General features: G+C 51.0%; 1 protein-coding gene across 1 annotated transcript; it reads left to right on the top strand.

The window, feature by feature from the left end:
• The first annotated feature begins 4,529 nt into the window (after positions 1-4,529).
• Positions 4,530-17,446, top strand: LOC148814899 (potassium-transporting ATPase alpha chain 1). The gene is made up of 23 exons (XM_088905221.1): positions 4,530-4,670; positions 5,703-5,825; positions 6,497-6,556; positions 7,106-7,309; positions 7,718-7,831; positions 8,020-8,154; positions 8,620-8,737; positions 9,131-9,399; positions 9,509-9,707; positions 10,413-10,522; positions 10,699-10,833; positions 11,235-11,427; positions 11,730-11,905; positions 12,074-12,210; positions 12,299-12,449; positions 12,627-12,795; positions 13,235-13,389; positions 13,623-13,746; positions 13,984-14,129; positions 14,683-14,816; positions 15,771-15,872; positions 16,027-16,118; positions 16,714-17,446. Exons 1-23 carry the CDS (start codon positions 4,659-4,661, stop codon positions 16,740-16,742), a joined length of 3,087 nt encoding a protein of 1,028 aa, XP_088761347.1. The 5' UTR covers positions 4,530-4,658; the 3' UTR covers positions 16,743-17,446.
• Positions 17,447-18,271: the final 825 nt, after the last annotated feature.

Below are 18,271 nucleotides of genomic sequence, written 5' to 3'. Positions count from 1 at the left end.
GGCTAAAGGAACTGAACCCTTTCGGTCTCAACTGCAAGCTGACCTGATGCAAGCCAGTGGACCTCATTAGCACAGTGTGGCACAAACCAGAGGAAACAAGTGGATACTACATGGAAGTGAATTTAAAACAGAACGGGGCACTTTTTACTTTTTTTACAGAGAGGGTGGTGGGAGTGTGGGACACGCTGATCGGCCATGCTGCTGGGGCCCATACCCTGGTTTCTCTCAAGGTGGTACTAATGGCTCCTCTCGTTTGCTATTGTTGAGCTGGGGTACAATTCATGGGAGTGATGAAGATATGGTCTTTCTAGCAGCACTCTGTCATCGTTTAAAGCTCTTCATTTCCAGAAACATGTATAAAACATCTAATTACATTAGACGGATTTGCTTAGATTGATGTCCTAACAATTTATTTCTTTTTAAACACAGAGATGTGGTAATTTGTCTGTAACAATCCCAACAACAAAGTCAGCACATCATACATTTCAGAGGGTTCACAAAGGTATGTAAGTACGTAGGTCTCCTATGACACTGAACAATAACAAGTAACAAAACACAGCCCATATTCTTATTTTATTATTAGTCGTCTTTTAAAGTGCCGACTGGAGACGCTAGGGAAACAAAGGAAACTGGTTGAGAAGACGGTTCAGGCAGAAGGGATGAATACAGCAGTTAAGGCAATATCAGGGCTGATTGTGACGCAACGTCCGTTCGGTGTTTTTTTTTACAGGCTTTCTGTTGTTTGTTCGCGATATCCCTCCGTGTTCCCTGTTGACATAACTGTTGAGCCAGGCGGCGTGCGTGCGGTGAATATCTGCAGACCTGCGCCCCTGAGACGCTGCATTCGGCGGAATAAACAAGGCCCGTCCAGCTCAGGCTGTGCACTGCTGCCCCCTGGCGGCAGAAGCTGGGAATCCGGCCCATTTAACTGAAGCTTTCCAAGAGGATTGATTGATCCTAGGATTTCATCCAGGTTACGTAGTTGTACGGTTGAAAAACGGGAGCGGCTTCCTGCTCCTGTCCTAGATTTACTATTCTGGAACCGGATGACTGCGGTTGTGAGCCTTTATTATGGATTTCTAGAGTGATTAGTGCTTTAAATGTCTTTAATTATTATGTTAAATTTGCCTTCATTTAACTGGTTTCGAGCTCACCTGGGTGATTAAGAATTAAAATCAAGAGAATGGCTTAATTGTCATCTCTTTTCAAACAGCTGTCTACCTGTAGAATCAATTAACTTTTTGCGAACAAAACATGAGTCACAGAATAAATAGACTTTGATTGAAAAACTGAGGCAGTTCTTGTCGTTATGAACAGTGCTGTTTGTGCCACGCGTCAGCTCTAGTGTGTGTTAAAAAGATCCTGTTTTTTAAAAGAATGGAGGAGAGGTAAGGAGGCGGAGCTGATTGAACACCGGTATCTAATTTCCTCCCCAATGGGGTTCAGAGCCTTGCGCTGTGTTCATGTGTCCTGTGTGAAGGATGTGGGGTTCCAATCGCAGTGCTTTGAGCTACCAGTCTGTGTCTCTGGCACTTTGTTTTCAGTGTTAGAAGAAAGAGCTTTTAAAAAGTTCTCAGTCAATATTTATTTAAGAAATAAGACTCTGCTGTCGGGAGGCTTTGCTGCCTCACAGCGCTGGGGCCCTGGGTTCAGTTCCTGCGGTGCTGTCTGTGTGGAGTCTGTATGTTCTCCCTGTGTTCATGTGGGTTTCCTCCAGGTGCTCCACTTTCCTCTCACAGACCAGAGGTGTGTTGGTTAACTAGTGTCTAGCAAAACTGACCCTGGTGTGTGTGTGTGTGTGTGTGTGTGTGGTGGACTGGTGCCCTGTCCAGGGTGTACCATTGCTTGCTGAGATAGGCTCCGCCTCCCTGCAGCCCTGAATTGGATAAATTCATTTGGAAAATGGAAGTTCTCTATTAGTGAATCCTGGAAGAGCAGCCTTTATGTCTGGCCTGAAGCTGCGATGTGGGAGAGAGGGAAGTCACCTGTCTCAATGTGCCACAGTGCTGGTTCCTGGAAGCAGTGCGGACTCTCCCTCCCTCTCTGCCCCTAAAGCCTTGCTTATCTGCACTGGTTTCTCTGCAGATAACTCAGCCGTTAGGCCTCAGCTTTGCCTGATAAGGCAGCTGTTCATTAGATAAACTCCAGGTACCTGTTTTCAGATCTCTGTTTCAGCACAAATTCCCTCAGGACCTGCGATAACCCTCCTGGCTGTTTTCCAGTTTGAGTGACCTTGGGCAATGACTCTTTTTGGAGCCTGGTTTCAAGTTTCCCCAGATTTTGGAGGATTAATGCAGTTTCATTTCTCAGCCCCGGTGAGAGTATTGCAGGCTTTCCATCTCAGTGCCATTTGACTAGTTTAAGTCAACTAGTTGGCAAATTACACTTCTGCAACAGCTGGAACTTTCCACTTACTTGTGCAATTCTGTGAGCAACTTAAAAAACTGTTTTTAATGCCACTGCGCGGGGAAGGACGTCACTGTGCCGTACTGTACTGACGTGGATGCCAACGCCGCCAGGGGTCCAGGTGAGCCAGCGCTGATAAGGTCTGGGTTGCTCCATGTCCTGACGTGGAGACGGCACGCTGGAACGCCGTGGGCTTGTGGGAACATTCCGAGCCTCGCGTGCGTGCGGCCGAGGGGGCGGGGCTGGCGGCTGTGACGTCACGCGAGGCACCTCTGTGCACTTCTGCGCTGTGACCGAGATCAGCCGCGGCCCCCACCACGTCCAGGATTAGCTTCTAACCCTGGGAAAAGTCCGGACTTTTTGACATTTGAAGTTTGCTTTAGGTAGAGCTCCAAGAAATCTCCAAGAAAGCGGTGAGGTTCTTGAACAGCACAGTGGAAGCTTGGAAAGTTCTTGTTAAACGTAAGAACATAAGAAAGGTCACAAAAGAGAGAGAAGGTCTATTTAGCCCGTTTGGTAATAAGTTAATTGATCCCAGGATCTCATCCAGCTGTTTCTTGAAAGAATCCAGGATATCAGCTTCAACCACATCTGGGCAACTTGTTCCACACCCCCGCCAGCCCTTGCGTAAAGAAGTGACTCTTCAATTTTAAATGCGCTTCCACTTCCTACCCTCTTGTGTCCTCTGCGTCGTGTTTTTACTGTTCATTCAGAGGGAATGCTCTGTGCTGACAGCGTCGCTGCGTTCACGGATTCTGAATGCTTGGGTCAGGTCCCGATGGTACTGAAATCTGACTGAGGCCGCATGGAATGATTAATAAGACATTGAAAAGACATGTGGTATAACATGCTTGAGCTACATCCTAGCTCAGCTATACAGTGAATCATTGCTGATTGATCCACTTGGATGTAGACTCCTGGTTCAATTGTTTCTGAGCTCAGCCTTGGGTTTTAAAACTAATATCTTTCAAGGGTGCAGTTTCCATAAGCTCAGAGGACTGGTTCCCAGTGAGAGGAGCCATTCTGCTCATGTTGCCTGTTTGATAGCTCGTAGCTAGCTGATCATAGGAGCTCATCCAGCCATGTCTTTAAAGACTGCTGGGTATCGGCTTCAACCACATGGCTGGGCAGCTTGTTCCACACTCCCACCACCACCATCACCAATCCCACAACCCCAGCTAAAATATTTAATTACATAACAGGAGTTTGCACAAAACTTTGGGCTGCCACATCTGCTGTATTTTTTGTTTCAGGGAACGGGGGGCTCTTTACACAGATAGTGGTGGGGTTCTGGAACAAACAAACCGGTCATGTTGAATTAACTAAGTAACCCCAATTCCACCAGCATCAGAACCAAGCCCTTTATCATCCTCTCCCTGTCCGGGTCAGACACGTTCCACCTGCATTGCAACTGTTAACCAGGTAAGAGGCTCAGCTGGTTTTCAGGCACACAGCTGAAGGAGGGCTGTTTCAAAACAGGCTTATAATAACAATTTAAAATCTTTGCAAAAACACAAATTTTAAAATACATCCCAAGCAGATAACTGAATTTCTGTGAGCTGGGTTTTAAGAATAAGAAGATGGGGAAAATTATTTTCGAAGTATTCATCTGTGCTGTTACCCTGATCTCATCTTTACTGTACTGTGTAACTGTGTTTTTACAATGGTCTCATTATGATTTACTGTTTTTTCCGTGATGTCGGAGGTCTTTACTTCAGCACACTTTGCTTTACCACGACTTCACTGTGAGTTGCTCTGCTTTTACCACGTACTCACCCTGCTTTGCTTCACTGTTTTTCCATGCCGTGCTGCAGGAGGTGAAAAGGAGCTCAGAGGAGACGCAACCTTGTCGTTTAACAGTTTGTGGCTTAAGGTCACTCAATGACACAAAGACACACTTGAAAAAAATTTCAACAAACAGACGAAAAATCTTTTAATCCTGACCTGATAAGGGCAGAGTATCAGCTACACAAAGGCTGTTCTCTCAGCCCCGAGCAGGTACACAGCCCCGTCCTCTGTGACATTGGGGCTCTGAGGAGAGGGAGGGGAGGAGGGAGATGGCTGAGATATATAAACTAGTCCCGGGATCCGCGTCCTGTTTTCTGAAGCAGGGACAGGCACGGACGGGGCGTGCGCCCAGATCGGACACGCTCTGTGGGAATTGTCAAGGATTTCTGTGGAACAGATCTGTCTCAACTGGAGAGGAGTGACTTTTGCTAGTGGACTGGGATTGGGCCCATTCTGGATCGACCATGAGTAAAACGGTAGGACATTCCGGCTGCCAGGGGTCTCTCCCTGAATTTGTGATTTTTGTGTGAGACTCACAGATGTCTATTTCAGTGGTTGAGTGTTTCTTTTCATAATTTTATCGTGTTTTAGCGTGTTTGCTTTACTAACCACAATGATGCCATAATAATCTAAAGTTAGCAAGGTTGGCACGTAACAAGAATTTTCCCTGGCAAGCTTTCTTTTGAAGGGCAGTTGTGTTCTGCCGTTAGGAACGTGTGGATGAATGGAGAGAATCACAGAGCACTGCTGCAGCCACTGGAAAGAGCTTTTACACAACACACCTCGCAGAGTACAAGGGGAGAGTCAGACACTGCCATGCCTGGTCGCTAGAGTAACGCGGGCTTTTTATGAATGATAAATAAATACAATTATACTGATGTCTCATCTATTCTTTAAGGTGTTTTCAGCATGCGGTTCAGTGGTTTCTGGTTTTGTAATGAAAATGAAATGTAGTAAAGTATTCAGTACACTACAGTATAGTACAATGTACAGTACAAGACAATTAAGTGCAATATAGTACGACACACTGCAGTTTCTCTCACATGATGTGAAACAAAACCCAGATACATTCTTGAGATGTTTTCACCCCCTCTGTGCGAATGCCTGAAAGCTGCATGAATAATAATATAATAATAGTCCGGTCTTTCCATCGCCTCAGGCTGGTTCATGAAGCAGGCAGTGGCGTGCTTCAGGAATGACCAGTGTACAGAGATGTCACATGCAGCGGAGCTCAGAGCTCGGCGCAGCTGAACAGCTCCCCCTAGGGGTACAATCAGAGCCAAAGGGCAGGGTCAGATACTGGGTCACCCCAGCAGGAACCCCAGCACTGTTTTCAGCAGACAGACCTTCCCAGCTGCCGTCATGTTTGGTCTGCAGACTGCAGTGACCCCGAGTGTATCACAGAGAGGGGGGGTGGTTTGGTGGACAGAGGGGTTTCAGTGTCTGCTTCAGGGGGACCTGTGTTCCTGTCGAGAGCCCCCCCAACCGTGTCTGTCTCTGCCCCCCAGGACTCGTACGAGGTGTTCGTGGAGATGGAGCGGACGGGGAACGGAGACATGGAGGCCAAGATCAAGAAGAAGAAGTTGAAGAAGAAGGAGAAGCTGGAGAGCATGAAGAGAGAGATGGACATTGTGAGTCAGGGCAGGGGAGGGCAGGGGCTGGTCCTGCGGAGTCTGTAACCTCACCCCTCTGATTCTCCAGTTCTTCTATTTCAGTTTCTATAGTGGGTATTATGGCACAGGGTCCTGGGTTCAATTCCTGGAGTGCTGTCTGTGTGGAGTTTGTATGGTCTCCCTGTGTTCACATGGGGTTCCTCCTGGAGTCTGAAGACATGCTGGTGGGTTAACTGGCATCTGGGAAGACTCCAGCTCCCCCTGACCCTGAATCAGATAAATGATGAATTAATCGCGGGTATTGAGCTGTAAACTGATCCTAATGAAGCCTGTGAAGTAATAGACTGTGATTGGATAATGAAAGATACAAACTGACAGCTGAAACATAAGTAATGAAAATGCACTTAATTTAACTTTGAAGCATTTTAGAATAGATCACCTTGTTGCATATAACTCGATCAGATCTCTACAATGAAACAAAACCCTGAATGTAGCTGGGTGAGATTGTGGGGGGAGACCTGACCATCTATGTCTCCCCAAAAACACTTCTATCTGCCTGCGACAGTGAGGCACATGTGGAGGGAGAGGAGGGAGGGAAGAAGGAGGGGGAGGCTGATCCCATCATCTCACTGTGGGCACAGAGGGTACCTGTGGGCTCTTGCGGTGATTTTGTGTGTCTCTGCCGACAGGACGATCATGAGATCAGCATAGAGGAGCTGGAGATGAAGTACACCACCAGTGTCACCAAGGTACTCCCAGCTGTCTGCCTGTCCCCTTGTCTAAACAGCTGTCTTCCCCTCTCTCAGTGCAGTGTTAATGTGCTGGAGTGTCCAGTCAGTGTGTCTGTATTAACCCCCCTCTCTCTCAGTGCAGTGTTAATGTACTGGAGTGTCCAGTCAGTGTGTCTTTATTAACCCCTCTCTCTCTCAGTGCAGTGTTAATGTACTGGAGTGTCCAGTCAGTGTGTCTGTATTAACCCCTCTCTCTCAGTGCAGTGTTAATGTACTGGAGTGTCCAGTCAGTGTGTGTGTATTAACCCCTCTCTCTCTCAGTGCAGTGTTCATGTACTGGAGTGTCCAGTCAGTGTGTGTGTATTAACCCCTCTCTCTCTCAGTGCAGTGTTCATGTACTGGAGTGTCCAGTCAGTGTGTCTGTATTAACCCCTCTCTCTCTCAGTGCAGTGTTAATGTACTGGAGTGTCCAGTCAGTGTGTCTGTATTAACCCCTCTCTCTCAGTGCAGTGTTAATGTACTGGAGTGTCCAGTCAGTGTGTCTGTATTAACCCCCCTCTCTCTCAGGGGATGTCCAGCAGCTTGGCTGCTCAGATTCTGGAACGTGATGGCCCTAACGAGCTGAAACCTCCCAAGGGGACCCCAGAATATGTCAAGTTTGCCCGACAGCTGGCTGGGGGGCTGCAGTGCCTGATGTGGGTTGCCGCGGTGATCTGTTTCATCGCGTTCGGGATCTTGTGTGCCCAGGGCAACCTGACCAGCGATGATGATGTGAGAATCAGGATCTTCACAAGAACACTTGACCTATTTCTGTCTCTCACCTTCTTTCTGTCCTCCTCCCTGGATCAGGCCCCTCTGTCCCTCCCCTCCTTCCTGGATCATCTATGTCAGGCCACTCTCTCTCACTCCCCTCCTTCCTGGATCATCTGTCAGGCCTCTCTCTCTCTCACTCTCCTCTCCCTGAATCGTCTGCGTCAGGCCTCTCTCTCTCCCTCTCCTTCCCCTGGATCGTCTGCGTCAGGCCTCTCTCTCTCCCTCTCCTCCCCCTGGATTGTCTGCGTCAGGCCTCTCTCTCTCACTCTCCTCCCCCTGAATCGTCTGCGTCAGGCCTCTCTCTCTCACTCTCCTCCCCCTGGATCGTCTGCGTCAGGCCTCTCTCTCTCCCTCTCCTCCCTACAGCTCTACCTGGCCATCACCCTGATTGCCGTTGTGGTCGTCACTGGCTGCTTCGGCTACTACCAGGAGTTCAAGAGCACGAATATCATCGCCAGCTTCAAGAACCTCGTGCCGCAGGTGAGAGGACACGGCGGAGGATTGGGGCACTGGAGGAGAGTTGGTCAGGTCAAAGGGCACTTGAGACCCAGGCCCTCTGCCATCCCGCTGTCTGGGGAATACTGTACCAGTTGAGCCGGTCCAGACACCCTCGGAAACGTGCTTCCTGGTCTTTCAATCTCACACTGTCTCGGCCTCTCCCTTCCCAGCAAGCCATGGTCATCCGGGACGGGCAGAAGAACCAGATCAATGCCAACCAGCTGGTGGTGGGCGACCTGGTGGAGATCAAGGGTGGCGACAGGGTGCCAGCCGACATCCGCATCATCACCTCGCAGGGCTGCAAGGTACAGCGTGGGCGAGGTCCCAGGGCGAGGGGGCAGAATACAGGTCACAAACAAGAGGAGCCTGTCGGGTAGTTTCGTAGCTAATTGCTCCCAGTGTCTCATCCAGCTGTGTCTTGAGAGAAGCCAGGATATCGGCATCTACAAATTGGTTGGACAGCCTGCTCCCCACTCCTGCCACTCTCTGTGCCTCCACTTCTCAGTTTTAACTGCACTTCCCAGTAGTGTCTACCCATGCTCTCTGGTTCGTATTTCTTAGTTCATTCTGAGGAAGACTGCTGGGTAGACTTTGTCTGGGTCATGAAGGATTTTAAAAACGGACCAAGTCACCTCCTAGTCTCCTGTCCTTAGGACTAAAGACGTTCAGCTCCTCCAGTCTGTCAGTGTAGGATGTTCCCTTCAGCCCTGGAATGCACCTGGCTGAAACTGTCATGAAAAAATCGAATGGTTTCATGGTTTCTCTGCAAGGTCGACAACTCCTCCCTGACGGGCGAGTCAGAGCCCCAGACCCGCAGCCCAGAGTGCACCCACGAGAACCCGCTGGAGACACGGAACATCGCCTTCTTCTCCACCACCTGCCTGGAGGGTGAGCCCACAACGAGAGAGTGGCGCTGGAGAGAGTCCCCCCAAGTGACCCCCTCATAGCGCCTCAATATGTCAGAGAGCAGGTCTTGCTCCCGTATTGACAGGCGGTGCAACAAGATGTCAAAACGCTGCTCATCAGAATGCACCCCCACTCCTCACTCCTCAACAACAGCTCCCCATCATCGGAAAGTGCCCCTCATTACCAAAGTGCCCCCTGCGACAGGTTATCCACCAGGGGGCAGCCCAGGGACTTCCACGCTCCCAGGAGGATCTCAGCCCAGGTGGATGGCTCGTCCAGTGCGAGACTGCCTGGCAGATGGGCGGTAGTGGGTTAAGGGGATTGTGGGATTGTTTTGGGCTTGCCCTGCTGTTCAACCTCGCCTTTCCTTCGCAGGTGTGGCCACGGGCATCATCATCAACACAGGCGACCGCACCATCATCGGCCGCATCGCCAGCTTGGCGTCGGGCGTGGGCAACGAGAAGACACCCATCGCCATCGAGATCGAGCACTTCGTCGACATCATCGCCGGCTTGGCCATCTTCTTCGGAGGCACCTTCTTCGTGGTCGCCATGGTGATTGGCTACCAGTTCCTGGAAGCTATGATCTTCTTCATGGCCATCGTGGTGGCATACGTCCCCGAAGGGCTGCTGGCCACCGTCACTGTGAGTTACTCGTTACAGAAGGGACTCTATAGATCCTATAGGGCTATAGAACTAGCCTGTCAGCCTCCTCTCTCACCTCACTGTGACTCCTCTCCTCCTCTCCCCCCAGGTGTGTCTGTCCCTGACAGCCAAGCGTCTGGCCCGTAAGAACTGTGTGGTGAAGAACCTGGAGGCAGTGGAGACGCTGGGCTCCACTTCGGTCATCTGCTCCGACAAGACAGGCACCCTGACGCAGAACCGCATGACCGTGTCGCACCTGTGGTTCGACAACCACATTCATGCTGCCGACACCACAGAGGACCAGTCTGGTGAGAGACGGCGCAGGCTGTAGGCCCAGTCCCTGTGCAGGAAAGTCTGGTTCTGTTGGGTCTCCAGTTCTTACACCTCACTGCCTCCTAAGGACCTGTTTAAATGGCTAAAGGCGGCGTAGTGGTCAGTACTGCTGCCTCACAGCACTTGGGCTCTGGGTTCAGTTCTGGGGTGCTGTATGTGTGGAGTCTGTATGTTCTCCCTGTGTTCACATGAGTTTACTCTGGGTGCTCCAGTTTCCTCCCACAGTCCAGAGACATGCTGGTGAGTTAATTGGCTTCTGTGAAAACTGGCCCTGGTGTATCTGTATGTGTCTGTGTGTGTCCTGTGAAAGATAGGTGTCCTGTCCAGGGTGTTGCTGCCTTGTGCCTGTTGCTTTCTGGGATAGACTCCAGCTCCCCTTGACCCTGTACTGGATATAGCAGATAGGAAATGGGTGGATGGATAACGTATAGAAACACAGTGGGCTTTCAAAACCAGATTTTGAGCTACAATCAGATGCTAAAACTTTGTTCCTGTTTGAGAATCTGTGTGCCTTGTGTGTAGTGTATGAGTGCAGTAGAGAAACGATTCTTTCGTCTGTACTGCTGTTAAAGCTCACAGGAAGCAGGGAAAGTTTCACAGAGCGAAGCTGGCAGCAGAAATGAGGTGACACGCCCCTCCTCCGGGTGGACTCACGCGCGAGTGTCTCTGCGTCTCCCCAGGCCAGAGCTTCGACCAGTCCTCGGAGACGTGGCGCTCCCTCAGCAGGGTCGCCGGGCTGTGTAACCGCGCTGTTTTCAAGCCCAACCAGGACTCCGTCCCCATCCCCAAGGTGAGCCGCCCCAGCCTGGCGATGAGCCTGGTTCGAGCCCATCAATAGTAAAACAGTTATTCAATTCTCAAAAAACATTGTTATTCAATGTCTCTTTCTCTTTTCTTATTACTAACACTCTCCCTCTCTCTCTCACCCTCTCCCTGTACCTCTCTCATTCTCTGCCTCTGGCTTAGAGGGAGGTTGTGGGGGACGCCTCAGAGACAGCCTTGCTGAAGTTCACAGAACTCACAGTGGGCAACATCATGGACTACAGAAACCGCTTCAAGAAAATCTGCGAGATCCCGTTCAACTCCACGAACAAGTTCCAGGTACGGGGAGAGGGCTGTCTGCGAGTGGTGGACACGGGTGGTATTGCACAAGGACAGACCGAGTGTTTTATGAGAATTTTCTGGTGCCTGCAAGCTGTCTCCCTCTAGTGGCCAGAGCCGACACTGGGACACTCATCTCATCCCGCTTACTAGCCGCTTGAGAGGGTATCCCAGGACACCCCAGTACTGGTCCAGCCCACTCAAATCTACTGGTTTCATTCCAGCTTTATTTCTTAATTGAGCCCTTAATGGAAGTAGCAATTGAGTTCATTAAAACTGTTACAGGGGTTTAGTTTATCAGGCTCCTCAAGGTTTCATATTTTCACAGGATAACAATCGCAACAGATGTGTGATTAAGGGCTCGTTAGTGGGCAAGTCTGGTGACTCTGTCCTCCCCACAGCTGTCCATACATGAACTGGAGGACCCCCTGGACCTGCGGTACCTCCTGGTGATGAAGGGCGCCCCCGAGAGGATCCTGGAGCGCTGCGCCACCATCCTCATCAAGGGCCAGGAGCTGCCGCTGGACGAGCAGTGGAGGGAGGCCTTTCAGACCGCCTACATGGACCTGGGGGGACTGGGCGAGAGGGTGCTGGGTGAGACAGACACTGGGGAGTGAGACAGACACTGGGGAGTGAGAGAGTGAGACACTGGGGTGAGACAGACACTGGGGAGACAGACACTGGTGTGAGACAGACACTGGGGGAGTGAGGCACTGGGTGAGACAAGCACTGGGGAGTGAGGCACTGGGGGAGTGAGGCACTGGGAGAGTGAGAGACTGGGGGAGGAGGATTTGGGGTCACACAGGGAGAGAGGAGGAGCTGGGGTCACAGAAGGAGAGGAGCTGGGGTCACCAGGGAGATTTCTGGAGGACACTTTCTGACTGCCCTCTCTCCAGGGTTCTGCCACCTGTACCTGAATGAGAAGGAGTGCCCGCGGGGCTACAACTTCGACACGGACGAGATGAACTTCCCCACCAGCGGGCTGTGCTTTGCCGGACTTATCTCCATGATCGACCCGCCCCGCGCCACGGTGCCGGACGCCGTCATGAAGTGCCGCACAGCTGGGATCAGGGTAACTGAGTTCCTCCCGACAGCAGGATGGACCGCAACCTTAAGCCCTATTGGGGGTCAAGGGTCAACTCTAATGTGATAGATTGTGCCCATCTGGGGTCAAAGGTCACTCACAACGGGGTGACCCTTGACCCTTGACTCTTTGCTTCTCTCCCCTCCGCGGGGACAGGTTGTCATGGTGACAGGGGATCACCCCATCACGGCCAAGGCCATAGCAGCGAACGTGGGCATCATCTCGGAGGGCAGCGAGACGGTGGAGGACATCGCCCAGCGGCTGCGCATCCCGGTGGAGCAGGTGAACAGGAGGTCCGTCCGCCGTGCCACCGTACCACGGGGCTGGCTCTTCTGAGCCATGGCGTCTGTGTTCACTTCTCTGTCTCCTCCCCTCTCGCAGGGACGCCCGCGCCTGTGTGATTAACGGCGGGCAGCTGAAGGACATGAGCAGCGAGGAGCTGGACGACGCCCTGCGCTGGCACCCGGAGATGGTGTTCGCCCGCACCTCACCCCAGCAGAAGCTCATCATCGTGGAGAGCTGCCAGAGGCTGGTGAGGAGCTCGTGGCTCGTTAAGGGCTGTTCGGTTCTCCAGAGCAGTGAATAAAGGTTACAGGACCTGGGAACCCCAGCTTAGCGACCCCCAGGCTCCAGGACCAAGGCAGATACAGATCTTGTTGAAATGAAACATCACTGCTTCACTGTTTCTGTCGGTCTCCTCTGCACACAGGGCTCCATCGTGGCTGTGACAGGAGATGGGGTGAACGACTCCCCAGCTCTGAAGAAGGCCGATATCGGGATTGCCATGGGGATCGCCGGGTCGGACGCGGCCAAGAACGCAGCTGATATGATCCTACTGGACGACAACTTCGCCTCCATCGTCACTGGAGTGGAACAGGGTAGGACACGGGGGGGGGGGTGTAAAGGAATGGGAGAAAAGCCCAGCAAGAAATAAACAGTGAAATATGAATATGGATTCAGCTATAAACAAAACAAAGCCAAAGTCTACTAACTTTCTATTGTGAGATGATGGCAGGTTCAGACAAGATGGCTGATGCTTGTCTGAACTACATTACCCAGAAAGCTGTGATGGAATGACCTCCCTCCTTCTGTCACCCAATCACATGTTCTCCTCCAAGTCAGGCGATGTGGGATGCAAGTCATTCCCCTTAAGTGTTCTGGGAAATGTAGTTCTGACAAGACCTCCTATCTTGGAACCTGCCATCCTCTCACGCTGCTTGTCTCTCACCGCAAATTTAATCCATTGTAGCTTCCCCTCAGCCCCTCAGAACACCTAGACTTACCTGTCTCTATCCTCCCTCCACCTTGCTGTGTCAGGCCGGCTGATCTTTGACAATCTGAAGAAGTCCATCGCCTACACCTTGACGAAGAACATCCCTGAGCTGACGCCTTACCTGATCTACATCACTGTCAGCGTGCCCCTTCCTCTGGGCTGCATCACCATCCTCTTCATTGAGCTGGCCACCGACATCGTGAGTCTCTCTGCCCTTCTCTGTGCTTTCAGCTGGTCATCAGTGTTGTAAATCCGTACGGATCTATCCGTCACCTCTCTCGTCCAAAACCCTCTCCGAGGATTGTGTAGGACACCTTGTTCAGGACAAGACTGTCCTGTTTCTCCTCACCCCCATCATCTCTGCCTGCCCCACACAAACCCTCCCTTCTGTCTCATTTGGGTGTCTCACTTCGGTCCTCCTGTTTCCCACAGTTCCCCTCTGTATCCCTGGCCTATGAGAAGGCAGAGAGTGACATCATGCACCTGAAGCCACGAAACCCCCGCCGAGACCGGCTGGTGAATGAAGCACTGGCTGCTTACTCCTACTTCCAGATTGGTATGGCCCAGGGTCCTTGCCTCTCCTCCCTGTTTCCAAATGTTTTAGTCCGTTGCTATAGATCAGCACATTGAATGTCTTTTTAAATGGGTGAACACACCCAGTTTTCAGATCGGTATGAGCTGCCCAGTCTGTGAAGTCCTGGGCAGGGGTGTGTCTGTCTAGACCGGTGTGTGTTGTGTGCTGTCCCATGTGTACATGTCTGCTCAGTCGAGAGCTGTCCTGTCTCATTCCCAGGTGCGATCCAGTCCTTCGCTGGGTTCACAGACTACTTCACAGCCATGGCCCAGGAGGGCTGGTACCCCCTGCTGTGTGTGGGGCTGCGTTCCTACTGGGAGAACACCCACCTGCAGGATCTCCAGGACAGCTACGGACAGGAATGGGTGAGACGGACAGTCTGGACGTCCCGTGACTGTCCGGGACACCGACAGCAGGGCTGGGAATACTGCTGCTCTCACACTGGGGCTCAGGGGAGACAAGGGCATCTTGCAACGCTCCGTGGAACAATTTCCGAGGCGGGTTGGGCTCCAAAAAAAAATTAAAAGGGGAGTAAACAGGTTGGGGGCTACATTGTGAGGTTATCCATTACCTCCCACAGAGGGTCAGTATCTTCACAGAAGTATTTAGCAAGTGAAAGCACCTGTTCAGAAACCAGGGGAACACGTATTCGTGCTTCTTTCAGTCTGAGCCGTGTTGGCTGGGTGTTAGGATGGATCGGGGTATTGCTAGAACTAACAAGCTGACTTGCTAGTGTCCAGTGTTAAAACTAGCAAATGTGCACTGGCACAATACCGAGCACAAAGCGGAGCCTGCACGAACACCATCAGTGCTGTTTTCTGAACACAGTGCTGGACATGGAGGTGAGACGAAAAAGACGGGAGTGTAGCGAGCCCGCTGGGAGTGTGTTAACCTCTGTCTCCCCTCTCCCTGACCCAGACCTTCGGCCAGCGTCTCTATCAGGAGTACACCTGCTACACCGTCTTCTTCGTCAGCATCGAGATCTGCCAGATCTCCGACGTGCTCATCCGGAAGACCCGCCGCCTGTCTGTCTTCCAGCAGGGCTTCTTCAGGTGGGGTCCCTGGAACGCCACAGGCACCACACACTGGTGCAGGTCAGACCTGGTGCTCTGGGCCCGCAGGGATGGGCTGGAATGTTTTGCCCTCGTCGCTAGGGGGGGGCTGCCCCTCCTTCTCTCACCCCTGGGACACTTTTGGCCCTGTAACATCCAGGAAGAGAAAGCTGACGAAGCCACCAGGAATTGTGTCTCCAGCTACTGAAGTCTCGATCCACTGAGTCTGCAGCTCACTCTGTCCACTTGTCTTACATCTTTGAGACACGTGAACCCCCAGATGCTGCTTTAAACCAGTGCAATAGCAGACTCGTCAGGAGTTCAAACCCCCTGCTTACTCCCTGTGTGAACCCCTTTAGTAAGTGAGGGAACCTCTGTGTGCCCCCTTGTTTCACACGAGACAACAAATTGAATCTCCTGTTGGCAGTGAGACTCACACAGTCTCTGTGTAAATGCCTCTGGATAGTAAGGTTACATCCTGAAATGACTCTTCATCCACCCACTTTCTGACCACTTCTTCCAGCACAGCCTATCCCAGCAAGCAACAGGCATAAGGCAGGATACGCCCTGGACAGGACACCAGTCCCTCACAGGGCAAACAGACACAAACTCACACCAGGGCCAGTGTTTCCAGAAACCAGTTAACCCACCAGCATGTCTTTGGACTGTGGGAAGAAACTGGAGCACCTGAAGGATACCCATGTGAACACAGGGAGAACATACAGACTCCACACAGACAGCACCCCAGGAACTGAACCCAGGGCCCAAGTGCTGTGAGGCAGAAGTGCATGACTATTCATATACATTTGTATTTTGATCATATACGTATGATGAACAGAAAATGAACAGCAAAGGATTGAGGGCTGGAAATGGGTCATGGGTAGGGACAGGGGTCTGGAAAGCCGTGGACGGGGCCCCTGTCACTGACGATGTGCGTGTTGATCCTCCTCTCAGGAACAAAGTGCTGGTGTCTGCCATCGTCTTCCAGCTGTGTCTGGGCAACCTGCTGTGCTACTGCCCAGGGATGCCCAACATCTTCAACTTCATGCCCATCCGGTGAGTCCCTGTCCGCTTGGCGTAACTGGCGTGACTGGCGCTGCGAATGGCAGCTGGCGCTCATGGCGGCACAAACCAGCCTCACTCAGTGCCCGAGAGGGTCCCTCCCCTGCTCTCTAACCATGGTTTCTTCCTTGCATTCCCCCCCGCACAGAGTGCAGTGGTGGTTTGTCCCACTGCCCTATGGAATCCTCATCTTTGTGTACGACGAGATCAGGAAGCTGGGAGTGCGGAGGCATCCTGGGAGTGAGTACACGCCCTCCGCCTTCGGGCCCTTCTGGCGCTGCAGGACTGCTGTGGTTCTTACAGGCGGCGGGCCGGCGAGTTCCTTGGCCTGTCGGCTTGCAGACAGGGGTTTAGGCTACACCATTACTCGAACATGACTGGGACTTCCCAAGTCAAGTACGAATAAGAACCTTTGCAAGCAGCAGTGCTGCCCCCTTGTGGCCAACAAGGTGCCTACGAGTGTCCAGCAAGAGCTGCATCATTCCTCTCATTGACGCTGACTCTGCTGTGAGCACAGTGGGTAGTTCAGAACAAAAACCAGATGAATCTCATCAACTTTTATTTAATTAAGCGCCTATCCAGACATCCTTCATTAAAATGTGTATTTCAGACTATGCACAAATACTGACACAAGCTACAGCTCTCTTCCTCTGGTACCAAAGTCCATGTGGAGGGCTTAATGGCTTGAAAAATTATAGCTGCAAAAGTACATTTAGATAAAAATTTAATATGAGAGCAACTATCATACGGATAATTTAGTTATAGGAATACTATAAAAGTACACTAAACTGCAAGCAGATGAAGAAAATAATGAACTCCATCTCTTCTCCTTCAGGCTGGTGGGACCAGGAGCTGTACTACTAAAGAAAGACTCAGCGGGCTCAGGCCTCCTCCCACCACAGCGCTGCCCCACACCGCCCCCTGCTGTTCCACCTCCCCTCGGCAGCGAGATGCACCAGCGTCATGGCTCTTTGACCGGCCACAGCCCCACACACCCAGCTCTTCACCCTCAGTTCACGCTCCAAGGACATTCCCAACGCTGAGCTCATTATAAACGTTCCCACTAAATCAGAAATGTGGCAGGCCTTCATTCTCAGTGCTCCTGATGAGTAGTGTAGACCCAAGCACCCACAGCTCACACAGTCTCTTAGCAACAGGACAAGAGGGTACACCGTCCTGGCAGAGCTCACCAGTAAATGTGCTGGGCAGCTTCTGGGACATTGGGTTTTAATTTGTCACTGGAATTTGCTTCATTACTGCTCTCTCTGCTGTGCCTTGATTTTACTCTGCCTTTCTATGCTGCTGCTCTGCTCTACTCGCCAAAGTACAACAATTGAGACTTTGATATGGAGGCAGACTGTGTGTGGAAGGCGACTGCTGTCAATAAAAAGTTTTATGGGGTGTTTAATTCATGGGGATGTAAGAGGTCAGGCAGAGAGCAATTTAACCGATGACCCTTTTCATTGTGCCATTTATTGAATAGATTTTTGAATTACAATCCGTAGATTAGTGCTAGTTGTTTAGAAATAAATTATTCAAGTTTTTTTCCAATGTCTCTTTTTATGTTGTTCATTATTTATTCAGTTATGTTATTAGTATATTTCCTAGAAAAAATGTTTGCCTCTCTTAATGTTGTATTAACCATCCTTAATCAATAATGTTGCCCTGACCTCTATGTGCACTGTATTTTTACTTAAAGGAAATGTTAACTTGTAAAGCAACAGATGGTCTCTTAATTCCCATCTGTTTTCTTACACTTTTGTGTGACTGGATTAGATTATTTTGCCTTTAGATGAAACGAGTTCTTAGAAAATTATTTATCTAGCCTTAGGAAAACTATTTCCCACTCCCCCTGGAGTCATGAATTTAATCTCCGTGCCTTTGCTGCCCTCTTTATTTAACAATAATAATAATTGCTTACACTTATATAGCGCTTTTCTGGACACTCCACTCAAAGTGCTTCAGGTAATGGGGATCCCCTCCACCACCACCAGTGTGCAGCCCCACCTGCATGATGCGCCAGTCTGCTCCCCACACCCCAGCTCTCAGTGGGGAGGAGAGCAGAGTGATGAAGCCAGTTCAGAGATGGGGGTTATTAGGAGGCCATGATGGGTAAGGGCCAATGGGAAATTTAGCCAGGACCCCTACTCTTTTCGAGAAACGCCCTGGGATTTTTTTTTAATGACCACAGAGAGTCAGGACCTCGGTTTTACAGTCTAGTGTCCCCGTCGCTATACTGGGGCATTAGGACCCACATAGACTAGAGGGTGAGCGCCCCCTGCTGGCCCCACTAACACCTCTTCCAGCAGCAGACTTAGTTTTGGGATAGACTCCAGCTCCCCGCAGCCCTGAATTTGGATGAAGTGGTTGGAAAATGGATGGATGGATCTTTT

The sequence above is a fragment of the Atractosteus spatula genome, chromosome 25 (assembly GCF_055471065.1).
Source record: "Atractosteus spatula isolate fAtrSpa1 chromosome 25, fAtrSpa1.hap1, whole genome shotgun sequence".
NCBI classification, from domain to species: domain Eukaryota; kingdom Metazoa; phylum Chordata; class Actinopteri; order Semionotiformes; family Lepisosteidae; genus Atractosteus; species Atractosteus spatula.
The sequence above is the reverse complement of the archived record's forward strand: the minus strand, read 5'-3'. Positions and strand labels throughout refer to the sequence as shown.